The sequence below is a fragment of the Nipponia nippon genome, unplaced genomic scaffold (genome assembly GCF_047370975.1).
Source record: "Nipponia nippon isolate SJK-2023a ecotype South Korea unplaced genomic scaffold, ASM4737097v1 scaffold_1, whole genome shotgun sequence".
NCBI classification, from domain to species: domain Eukaryota; kingdom Metazoa; phylum Chordata; class Aves; order Pelecaniformes; family Threskiornithidae; genus Nipponia; species Nipponia nippon.
This window is the reverse complement of record NW_028262290.1, coordinates 100,627,217-100,640,332: the sequence shown is the minus strand read 5'-3', so window position 1 is coordinate 100,640,332 and position 13,116 is coordinate 100,627,217. Positions and strand designations below refer to the sequence as shown.

At 37.5% G+C, this 13,116-nt stretch overlaps 1 protein-coding gene across 4 annotated transcripts in view; it reads right to left on the bottom strand.

The window, feature by feature from the left end:
• Nucleotides 1–13,116, bottom strand: part of CDKAL1 (CDKAL1 threonylcarbamoyladenosine tRNA methylthiotransferase) — a 429,338-nt gene that overhangs the window by 28,838 nt on the left and 387,384 nt on the right. For all 4 annotated transcript variants that reach the window (XM_087764738.1, XM_087764716.1, XM_087764726.1 and 1 more), the window contains one exon: nt 2,996–3,079. In XM_087764738.1, the coding sequence (XP_087620864.1) occupies nt 2,996–3,079 (84 nt within the window). The remainder of the gene's footprint in view (nt 1–2,995; nt 3,080–13,116) is intronic.

Sequence of the window (13,116 nt, the reverse complement as noted above, 5' to 3'; positions counted from 1 at the left end):
AATTGCAGCATTTGAATCCAGACCCAAACAGTTCCCAAGGGCACTTGTACTACACAGTTCTAACAGAATGCTGTAAAGATTCCTATTTGCCTATCTATCCCATGATACTTCTTTTTTTTTAAAATGTTTTTGAGTCTGTAAATGCTTCAGGACAGAAGTTATGCCCTCGTTTCTGTTTGCACAAGCCCTTATTTTGATTGCGCAGGTCCTTTGCAGCTGAGATGCATGACTGACAATGAATACGTGTAAAAACTGATGAGTGTGTTTCTTGGGTCTGCAACCAATGCTACCCTTTCCTGAATTTGCACAACCATGATATCAGACAGTCCTGTAAGAACTTCACAAAAAAGACACCACATAACAGATGTTCCTAGGTCATGCATGTTACAAAAGAAAGAGCCCAACATACAGGAGCAACATTTTTTGCTGGAAGAACAAATGGCATAAAAAGGCTCTGAGAATAGAGAAGCAGTTAAAAAAGAAAAGCAGAGTCATGAAAAACTGAATCACAGGGACTTATTTAATCACATTTACCTTAAGCTCATCCACACACAAATGCAAGCTTTTCAAAGGTGATGAGCACATACATATATCTTGATTTTTGGATGCTGAAATTGAAACGCCTTAAAATGGCTTGATTTTTAGACAATGTGTGCAGAAGGTCTTCAGAGGAAAACTCTGTGCCAACCACATTTGGAGAGCATTTTGTTGCCAAACAGTGCCTCTCCGTTTTCACCTATCACAAGTGTTGGTTGTCCCACTTGGAGGAAATCATCACCAGCAGTTTCCCTTTTTCCCTGAAGGCTCAAGGTGTTCACGACTGTAGGAGTTTCCTGATCCTAGGATTCTGTTGAGCTTCCTAAGCATCTTCCAAGAAAAGAAGGCACCTTTGCCTTTCAGAGATGGGCACGCTGAGACTAATTGGAACTAAGTGGCAAACTCAAAGCCAAGATCCTAATGCTGAGACAGTATTACAATGCGACTAGATCACAGTTCTTCCCACACAATTCATCTCAGGTAAATTTAAATCAAAGGAAAATCAGGTAACTAAGTATCATTGGGCCTGTGACCTCTGTAAATCTTGGTATCTCCATATGTGAAATGGCAGTAACTAAATATAAATCCTCAGGGACAGACACGGGTAGGTGACTACTACTTCAGAAAAATAAAGAGATTAAATGAAAATATCTGGGAGGTACTGTAAACAACCAAGCAGCCGGGCTTGGTGTACACTCATACATTTTTCTCATATAAGTACTTGTTAGGAAAAAATCCCCAACCATATTTCTAAGAAACAAAGTTATACCAACAGAAACACTCATCTTGACTGTTGTTCTGGCAAAGTACCCTTTGGTCAGTTTAGAGTACTCTGGTCAATGGACTACCTTAAACTACACCACCAAAGCCTCAGGTTCCACCAGGAAGTCTGTCAGTGTAGCTCTATCGATGCGGCTTTAATAGCAAACTTGTTTAATAAAGATGAGCTTAGTGAAGAGAGAATAGGTTTGATAACTGTTTTGAGTTAACAGAACGTTACACCAGAACTCTGAGTTTCAGCTTCCAAAGTAGTGACTCAAGAGTAGTTTTCAATCTACTATGATTAAATTTACTGCCATTAAAGTTAGTCATTAGTACCAAGACTTGTGCTTACCTGGGTGAACAGTAGAATATTACTCTTGTCAAACATGCCACACGTAAGATTTTAGGGAAAAGACATACATTCCAATAATGGGAAGTATTTCTTCCAAAGTAAAATTTAAAATTACTCCCTGTGTTATTATTTGTATTTTGTATATTCTCTACCAGTCCCAATCAGGAGCTGTATTAGGTGCTGTACAAACACCCCATAAAACATCAACACTTTTTTTTTTTTTTTGTACATACTGCTTTTCCTTTAATTAATGAAACTTTCATAAAACGAGCACTGAACACTAAAAAGCCCCAAGCAATTTCTTTTTAATCTCTATATGGAAAACCATGTTTCTCAAATCTGACTGATAAGCTACAAAAGCAAGGAACAGCGATATATAAGACTTAGACAGAGGTTAGAGATGTAATGAAAAAAAAAAAAAGATTCGTAGAAAAAAAAGAAACTGAGGAAAAAATAATTAGTGAACCAGATATCTAATAGAAATAAGTATTTCAGGAGCAGTAATGTTACTTATTACTAAGCATAAATAAATAAATAAATAAATGCTGTAACATAACCCAGAACCAGAAGAAAGCACTATTGGTGACTACGTAAGCACAGCCATCAGGAACAGCCTCTCCAGGTTCAGACGACTGAATAACTAAAGGTAGCAAAAGCAAACTGTAGACAGCTCAGTGCAAGAAAATGGAGAACAAGCCAAAGGCAAAACGAGAATGAAATCACGATGATTCAGAAAAGCTAATTTTATTGGTTTTCAGCAAGTCATCTGCTTTTGAGCAAAAATAATAATTTTGTGAAATAGATGGTGTACTTCCTTCCTAGCTCAAAGATAACCTTTCTGTGTGGAAAGAATTAATTTATAGAAAGCACATAGAAGGAAATACAACATATCAGGCTGAGTGTTAATTTAAAGAAGTTTCTGACCCTTCCTACTGCTTGAAATTATTTTTTTTGCAAATTGCAAATTGCCTGAAAGGATTTTCTGAAAGATGTATGGAAATTATCAAGATTCAACTATTCAGAAAACAATGCTTTGGAGACACAGGAATTAAAATTACTGCAATAATTAACAGCTTCTTAAACCATATCCAATGTTATTTGCATGTATCCTCCTCATGCTGTATACTCAAAGAGCCACGGTGTATTTCTTAACATAAATTCAGGTAAATTGTATTTACAACACAGAAACAAAATATCTCATAAATAAGTCTTGATGGTTACACCTTTCCTGGAAAATGTTCTTATTTCTTTACTTGTTTTTTGCACTGTGGCACACTATGTTGCTGAGATTATCAGAAAGCAAAGATAAAACACAAAGATATTATTTTGTTTATTTAATCATACCTGCTCATAGAAAGGATTGTGAGCAACATAGTAATTGGAATCAAAGGATTCTTCTGTTACCAGAACCCTCTGCCTCTCACCAACCTGGAAAACAAAAGACAAGAGAGATGACTCAGAAAACAAAAATAATGAATTAGAGTCAGAAGAGAGCTGCAACTACAAACAAACACTCTTAGCAGAAATAATCAAATTCTCTGAGGAAATTCTGTGTCAGCAAGAAAGTGGGGCAGAGAAAGCCCTAGTTCAAACTGTCTTAAACTTACAGGGTTAAAAGTCAGAATTGAGGGCTAGAACTGTGGTACTGTCATGGCTTAACAGGAAAATCCAGTTCAGAAATGTAAACTCATTTTTACTGATTAACATAATAACAAATAATAATGTCAGATGTGCACAGAGACTGTTATGGCTTCGTCCAAGTGATGAAAAAACTCCCCTTCAGCATAAAATTCTTCAATCAATCACAAAAAGGGTAACACCTCCCCCCCCAACAGCTGTATGACAAATAAAACAACTAGCAGCATCTGAGAGAAGCAGGGAACTGTAGCACACTGCACAACTGCTAGATGCCATCAAGCTCGTCTATTTGCCGCCTTTTTTTTTTAAAGCCACACTTGCTATTTACAATGATAGGGCATCTCTTTACCTCTTCTTTGTGATTTCACTAAGCTGCACTCATGAAATCACATTGATTTCCATGACACTGGAGTCAATGCTGCATATTACACAGACTCAGTGAAGAAGAGTTTTTAACAACTCACAGACACAGTGATATTAAAGGCCAAATAAACACGGGCTAAAAAGCACAGTGTATCAATTATACCTCCCAACTTCCAAATACACTAACACAGTTTAAAGGAAGCATCAGTGTTACAATTAGTTAAATGGAAGACCCCAAGACAAATCAGTTGCATTTAGTTGCCAAGTAGATATGAAACAAAATCTGATTTTCCCCAAAGTTCAAAACCCCTCGCACAACACCTTTTGATTTTGTCCGTTACTGAGTGGTGTAAGGAAGTTTATGATTTCTGCAAACCTTGGAGGCCATTTAGCTCACATTTTCAGTCTGAGCCCATCTCTTTTTTTTTTTTTTTTCCATCTAAATGTGCCCTGGATTCTTTCCAAACTGTTTGACAAATGCATTCTGCAAATTACAACTGTCTAGCAAGCTAAATTTACTCACTGCTTTTACTGCTGCCACTATTTTGAGAATCAAAAATGGTTTCACATTTTACTCCAAACTTTTAATATCTGTAAGCAAAGCTGCATTCAAGACCCTCTCCCCTCCCTGAAAGGCTTCCAGCACATCTGAGTGCCAAGTGTTACGCAGAAGTTTTAAGGCCTCCATCATAAGGTCCATGTGAATTAAGCAAGAAGATGCAGATCAGATAATGATGTTTTGGTTCTTTAAGGTACAAGCAGTAAAAGAGAAGATTAGGATTTTCTCTAACAGTCAATGGAAGAAAAAAGAACATGAAGTAAGAACAGCAATATCACATCTACACTATAGTGTGTGTATATATATATATACACACTGTGTATATGCATATACACACACACTACATATATAATTCTCCATTCACTACAGGAAGACTTCATGGAGTAACTTGTGCCTTGCCTTGCCTTCCCTGTGCACGTACCTGGAGTATTCCCAGAGTAAACCCTGGAGAGCAGAGGAGACAGCGAGCACCCAGCTCATCTCCCCAAAGGCAGTGAGGGTTAATTCCCCAGGACCATCAGCATGGGGTACACAGCAGAAGGGGCATAAGCCCTGTGTTACAGACCCAGTAAGAGAATCCTAATAGTAGAAAAGATGTATATTTTTGCATACTTTTAAGAGTTGTTTATAGCACATTTAAAATTTCTGTTCATATTTCTCTGGGAAGTCCGCAATTACAAATAACAACAGATACAACATACTTGGATTTTAGTAACCTAAATCCAGTGTAACTGTTTACCATTCCCCTAAACAGTAAGGAGTTTTTTTCTTTCAAGAAAACAGTTATTCAATTCAAATCCCCAGAGGAGTTTTGCAAATACATGTCAAGGAGGCACTGGAGATAACTACGCCAGTAATAAGATTACAGGGAACCTTTCCCCTGAACAGAGAGGTTTTGTTGTTTCTATAATATTTGAGTCCATAGCTTTTAAAATCACAACCCAGTATCTGCTGTAGCACCACAGTACCAAAGTTTCAGATGTCACGCAATATTATGAAAAAGAGGAGGACGAAATGTTAGATAAGCAACACTCACCCTTGGGGATACATGGTACCACTGAAAAGCACCGAGGCCAACCACCGAGTCATGTCCTCACATTGTATTCATTATTTACCAACACCCTAACTTAGCAAAACCGGCACAAAGCAATACTGGGCCTGTAACTCGTTTCACAGTTGTCTTGTGGTTCCCTGGTTCTCTCTGGTCCTAACGTTCTGCCTTCATTGTCTCTATGAATCCTGCCTGTGAGGACTCTAAGCTACATGTGTTATCTTCATTCTCTCAGATGACAGAATGGCAAGCATGCTATGCAAAAAATAATAACAATTAAAAAAAAAAACAGAGGGAAGAAGAAAAGAACACCTGTGTTTGATCACTGGATATAAGCAGTGGTTTCTTCAGAGACACATTGCCAGTTTTTCTTATTTTTGCTTCCATGAGCAAAAAGAGCTCAGGCCTCCATGTCTTAGTGGGCCAGAAAGAGCTTCTGGGCTCAGAATTTCTCGGGGATGGGAGGAAATCAGGAAGACTAAATTTGTCCCCTAGCAGCAAAATTGTGGCATTAAAATTGAGGACCAGAAGTGCAGAGGAGCCGAACAGCCTATATCAATTTACAATACATACATACATACACACACACACACACTCACAAGACTAAGATGGCATGCTGTAAGGAGTACAGGTAAACCCAGGAATTGTTCATTTGCTCAAGTTACTGGATTTGCAGTCTTGGCCAAGGCTGAGCTCACAGAGAAAGATGATATTCAGCTATTTGCAGACTCTTTTGCCATAACAACAGAAAAGGAAAATTCCATTTAATGAGTTAGGCCATTGGGTATTCATGATCTACAAGACTAATTGGCTACACACATTTGTAAGAGAGAAAATGACTATCTATCCTGCATCCAAGTATAATTAAGAAGAAATGTAAGTACGCAGAATGGAGCTTTGGTATTGAAATTTGTTCAAGAAGTGGAATATGTCATCATTTCTGCAATTATTCCCCTGGGATCTCTAAGTGCCTAAGTTTCACCTCTCAGAAAGAATTTAAATATGCAGAAACCAGACACGATATCTAATAACAGTCATAATTATAATAACCTTTGATGATTTTTTTTCAGGCATGTACCAGCAGAAGTAATTCAGTATCTTATTTTTATTCTTATTCTTTCATCTGCTTCCACAGGTATGTGCGAGTTCCAGCTCTCAGGGAACTACAATTCTGACAAAGCATCTGGAACTGAGGAAACTCAGCCCTGGCATCTCAGTTTGGAAAGATGCCTATTGAACCAGGATTTTTTTTTTCTCTGTGGAGGATAGCATGAAAATAATGAATGCTAGCAAAAAACTTGCCTGGCAACCTCTCCCATCCCAAGACGGACTGATCACATCATTTACACAAGGAGAATTTGTCTTCACTGAAAATAATGCAACAAGCGCTGCTGGTCCTATCGCTTCCTACACTGCAACAGTTGCCAGGTAGTTTGTAAATCTCAGAATTAGTAATCAAATCACTCATGAACTTTTATTTCATTTTCATTTATCCCACAGGAAATTCCGACATGATAATTCTGTAACTTAGTTTTTCCTTTACTGAATACCACAAAAAGCAGTTTTTCTAGCTGGCTGATTTTCTAAAATGAATGAATGGTAAGAAACGTCAAACATCCTTCTTGGCTGCAGTCAAATTAGGTTTGTTTTTTAAACCAAAACTGACTGAATCACATAAAACACAAGACCGATTTTTAAATTCTACAACAGTATGGGTGCAAAAGATGGGCCCTGTTTACACTCTTTGATAGAATATTGCTACATAACATCAACAATGGCCTGCTGTAATTATACTCAGATAACCGATGCTTCTAATATTTTTTTTTTGGTTAATGAAAACAATAACTGTTCCAGTTTGATTCATTACTTATTACAGTCAGAGAATGTGGCACATGATCTTTCTCACCATTTCCTTATTGTTCTTTTATCTGAATTTTGGCAGTTTTGTTTTTAAAAGTCTCTGGCTAAAAAAAAAAATAAATTAATAACCACTGTATTTCTATACTTCTCCCATAGAAGAAGGCACACTGCACATCTCCATTGATTTAGAGGCAGTTGCCAAAGCCTCCTTTCAGGTTGAGTTCAATTCATAGTGGAATCAATGAGCATCTCTCCATTTGTGTTGAAGGAGGCTGGCTTGGATTCTGACCCCAAACATCGTGAAGCATACTTAGTACAAGGCTTGGAAGCCACACAAAAAGCTACTTTCCTTTATTTGCTATTTAAATACATCATAAAGCAGGCAATTAAAAATACACACTGTCACAATTTATGTGTGTATGTTTTAGCAGATTATTCTGATGTATAGAATATTTCTGGTAAACATGCATATTTTGACCTTTACTAAGTATAACAAAGTTTAAGCAAAAGTAATTTAGAAAGTGTTCATTCTACATCAATTTTGGTATACTTCTCTCCTGATTTTTCAGTTGTGGTCTAATTATTTAAAATAAATTTTAATAATTATGCAGATGATGTGTCCTTCCCTATAAAGCAGAGAAGAACTGCTGGACCTACTTTTTATGAATCACATTAATCCTTCTGTAATTAGAAGCCAAATCTCTCGAAAGTTATAATTAAGCATTCTCTAAGCCTTCTATTTATACATTGTAGGTGTTTTCTCCTCCTGACAGACGAGTCTAGGTGTGCCACAACCTCCCTGTAAAAAAGACAAAGTTTGTAGAAACTTACGACATGCTCCCATTTTGATGATACCAGAACTCATCTCTTTCCAAATTCTCCTTTGTACTGCCTTTTTCTGCTATTCACACTGCTCCTCCAACATTTAGGGTGCATACGTATCTCCCTTTCTGAAGGTAGTACCGGAGACAAAGAATGGACTTGTCTCAGAGTTTTTCTACGGAGTTATTATGGTCTTAAATGCAGAGATTGGAAAGCAGCAACATTAAAACAATTCAGCTCCTGAGCATAACAGAGTAACATTAATATTTGGAGTCCTGTACCTTTTACATCATACAAACATAAATCAGATTAATCTTTACAGCATGTGTCTGGCCCATTTTACACCTGAGGAAAGAAACAAAGAACCGGACCACTCCAGTGGTGCAGAGTAAGTGGCAGAATTCACCACACGGATTTCGTGTACTCCTACTTCCTCTTCCCAAACCGAGATGATGCTGCCTCAGTCCTACAATGCCACTAATTAGCAAGGAAAACAAAATTCTCCATCTCTTACATAGATCACAGAGCTATGTATGAACTACAAATAAATGTGTTGAAAGATAGTGGATATTACTGGTCCTGCTACCCGTACCAGACTGTTTTGTACTTATGTCCAGTGTGGCTAAATTTTACCATTTCACACTTGCTATGAGTCAGTGTTTTTCCCTTACTTACATTGCTCAGTTTTTTGCAGCCTTGGAAACAGCATTGGGTGGTCGTCATCGCACGTAGGAAAGTACTTAGCTCTTAACTAGAGAACTCCAGAATCCCAAGTGAAAAGCAGCCAACATTCATCAAGGTGTCTCATTTCACTGTCAACCAGTACAGCTGACTTTGTCAAACCACCGTTACTAAACTGCCCATCTTTAAACAAAGCTGCAGGAATTTTATTTTAAAAGGATTACATAAAATGTATGATTTATAAAATAATATCTAAGGAAACGGCATTTTTTTCTTTTGTTTTAGGCTTCAGACTGCTCTTTCCACAGCATCATTCAAGAATTCAGAATGGACACAGGCAACAGATGCCCACAGGACAAACTCTTTCAACCATTTTCCCAGCTGGCTTGAGGCTGTGCAAGCAGGAAGGAAGGATTAGATACAAATTAAAGACAGACAGCTCTAATAGAACACAATCAGCATAACAAAAAGTGCCTCAGACCTTCAGCAGCAGGCAATGCAGCTCATTAAAAGCAAGTGAACACCTTCTCTTTGGTCCCCTTATGAATTTGCTGGCATAGCTATGGGGGAGGGAAAAGGTAGGGAGAGAAGGAGGCGAGGGATGGAAGTAGACTGCTTCTGCTTTCTTGGCCCATTGCTCACGCTTCAGGGTAAATAGATCCTTTCTATTACTGTGCACCTGCATCTGACTGTTTCATTTTGATTTGGTCTCCTGCTGTGAAAATGTAGCTTCTTCCAGCACATACAAACCCTGCCATGAAGCTCAGATGAAAATTATATTCAGAGATGTGAGCGGTGACCTAAAAATGACAACTGGTCCTCAAAATATCTGATTCCTTTTAAATTCTGTAAGTTTGCATTTTGCTCGTTTCTCCTTTTCATTGCCTAGAAAAGGGGTAATAAAAGTAGCATGTTGACAACTCTGTCATATTATCTTTCTAAATTTTATTAACTGTGTGCAATATTATAAAAGGAAAACAAGTTTTCTGAAATGGGAGATATATATATTGCCTCTTAAAGCAGCCTCTCTCATTTGGATCATTCTGTTGTAAACCCGGGCTTAAGCAGTAAAAGGATGAGGTGGCAGAAGCGCATTTTATTCTGGATCCGGCACAACGTTGCTAAGGGACTCTGGCTGTTTCCTTGTGCTCTCTGAAACTCTGTTTCCACATGTGCAAAATCCAATTCTGACTGTTACACAGCTCACAGAGTAGTGACCACAAAGCTGGGGAAGTTGCTATAGCGATATAAAATACTCTATGCAGAACTCATATTTGAGTCAATCACGTAGCACGAGCACTCAAGCAACGGCCTTAATGCAATACTGGCAAAAGCCTCTCCCCTCTTTTTTCAGATGCTCTAACAAACCCCATAAAACTGGGGCAAATATCTACAGAAGAAGTCTAAATGAGAAGACCAGTTCAAAATAGGAACAAGAAACATCTGAGTAGGTGAAGTATGTTTAAGGTCTTCCTTTCATATCCATAACAGTTCACAAACAAGCCAAAAAACTAGCAAATAGTCTGCCCATAAGGAAACTTGACGTTTAAAATACAAGTATAGGAAACTATATTATTAATGCCGTTCTTCTGGAATGGAAGATGGAGTTTAGAGGAATCTTTTAAAAATATTTACAACTTCCAGCCAGTTTGGCAATCACATGGATTCTGGTGGCATGAGTAAACAAATATTTGGGTTCCTTAAATTTTATTTTGCCTTTTTTTAACAAGCTAAGCCTGTGGTGAAACGACGCTATCAAGCTCAAAAATATGGTGGTCTTTGTTAGGAAAGACCATCCTTTCAGCTTCTTCAGTGAAATTATTTAAAATTATTTAAGATTGGCTGTTTTTGTTGGAAGCAATTCCTTAAGATACACTGCATATTTCCAAGTGATTTAAGCACAATATGAAGTGGCAGTTGCTAAGGCAACAGTATGCAATTCCTGTTTCAGTGATCTCTTTCAACAGCTGCATAAGCCCAGACAAGTATCAGTTATATGAGAATTTATAAATCATCTCGGTAAATACCCTATCAAATAACTTCTCCAGAAATTACTTTAGGAACTTGCAATACCGATCTGTTTCCTTAGACTAAAGTCTCGTCTACACGACGGAAAGAAAACTGCTCACCAGTGGCTCTGTCAGAAGGGTGCTGATGTAGGACGGACCGATGTAATACTGTGTTCAGCACAGATTCAACACCACCAGCTGTTGGAGAGAATTGGCAGTAATAATAAAAGGCCCTAACATAAGTGTAAGTTCAGTAAATTGCTGGCAGAACTGCACGTTGCTTCCTCATAGACAGGAGAAAGAAGGAAAAATAGGAGTAGGTGAAAAGCAATAGGTGAAAATACTGGATGCAAGAACACAGATGACAAAGTGAAGACAGCATCAGCACAAATCAACAGTCAATACAGTCTTCCCTGACATAAGACTGGAATCCCCACAGTAAGACTAGATGCTCTTAGAATATGTCTATAGCCTGATATTTTTTAATCAAATACACCAAAAAGACTGCTCCAAAAAGTTGGGCTTCTCTCCAAAATATCAATACAATTTTTCTGCTCATCCTACAACTGAAGCCAATGTTCTCATCTCATCTGAGAACAAAGCAAGAGCAGATGGGAAAAAACAGAAAAAACAAAGGTCCAAAATGACGCCGTACGCAAACCCAAACCCAACTCTTCCCCAAAGTCCACTAAAAGCTGTATTAATACATTTAACAACACACAAAATACGTAACATAACATTGTTGCAAGTTAATTAACTTCGAATACAAAATGGTGACACTGAAAGAGTTAAAAAAAAGGGTATAAATATGTATCAGCTTTCTTTTCAAAAGAATAATAAAACTCCTTTTGCATACACGAATCAGAAGCTACTAACAAAAGCATCTGAACATCATCAGAAGCTGACAATGAGGATAGGATAATGATATTATTTTCTTTTATTTTGAAGGGAGCCAATATATGATCAAAAATTACACACTTCAGGGGTTTTCTTCAATCTAAGGCAAGGTAAGACCCTAGAACTGCTGACACTTCTAGAGGCAAAGTGCTGAACGACAAGTAACATCAAGGGCTTGCAGAGGGACCAAAGTGAATGCTTCATTAAAGAGTGATAAATGTAGTGTGACTTCATGTTGTTTAGAATTTAATAGTCACTACTGTCAAACTAGTTGTGATGCGTTTTACTGTTTTTAAACAGTATGCCAATTATTTGCATATTAAAAAGGTAACCAAAAGCAGCACCTCTTTATTAGCATACTAGAATAATAATTCTGACCAATTCTTTATTATCCGCTAAAGGAAGTTAACAGAGATCAGTTCAAGAAAATCGTAAGATAAATCACTTCTGTTCTAGAAAAAGAAAAAAATGACTACGGACTAAGTTTGTCTTTCTAACGTCTTCTTCATAACCCACTCAACTCTCAAGGCCATGCATGAAGTTATCACACAAATCTTAATTGTGTGCTATTGTATATGCCTCAGCATACTACCTTTTGCATGGCATCAGAAACAAATATGTCAAATTCAAGGCCTCACTACTTTGTAAGTTCTCTTCAATGCCTACACCACTGTGTGCAACCTTGTCCTCTTTAAAACAAGTCCTTACTTAGCCCAGACAGTAAGAAATACTTAAAAATTGGAAGACACTAGGGGTTTCTACAATCTTTCAAACCAAGCAGCAACATCTTATGCTGTAGTTGAATTTTAACAAGACAAAAAATGAAATAAGCTGTACAATTTAATTGCAAGTGAAATTATTGAGATGGATCAACAATAAACATGCAATAATCTCTAATGCAGGTGTTAAGACCGTATTATAAACCTTTCTAAAAAACTAGTTTTTAATAAAAAAATTACAGCTGGTGTCAAAATTTTGGCTGCAGTTCTGTGCATACCACATCACTAATCAGACTATTACGTTCTCACCTAGCAGGCTTCAAATTCCAAACCAAGTGTATCGGTTACATTATCAATAAAACGAATACAATGGTTTGGATATGTACACTAAACAATACAGTAGACAGACAGGCCTGAAACTTCTTACGGGACAAAGTCTTTGCTAACAGAGGAGTAACAGAAAAAAAAATATTCTTCAGCAACTGCATGACAGATCTTTTTAACCCTCTGTGTGAGTATGGCACGAGTAATGACTAGACACTGGATTTAAGTGTCTTCAGCGTACGTGAGAACGGGCATTCAGAGGGATTTCTACACATTGCTCGACAGCCTTGAATAGTGAAGAAAGGAGTGGCTCTGTTTGTCTTTACAGTCTTTGCCGACCATCCTCAAAGGAGGTTGATAGCTGTGAAACAGGGTCTCAAAAATAAAGGATCTTCTTATGCCTCTGCGACAAAAGCCTGCACATACAAATAGAATGTGCAAAGTAAATACAACAATTCTCCAAAGAAAAAATATTATTTTTAATTTCTGTTTATGGTCATTCCCTTTTGTAAGTAATCTGCAATTAATCACAGTCAAAATGC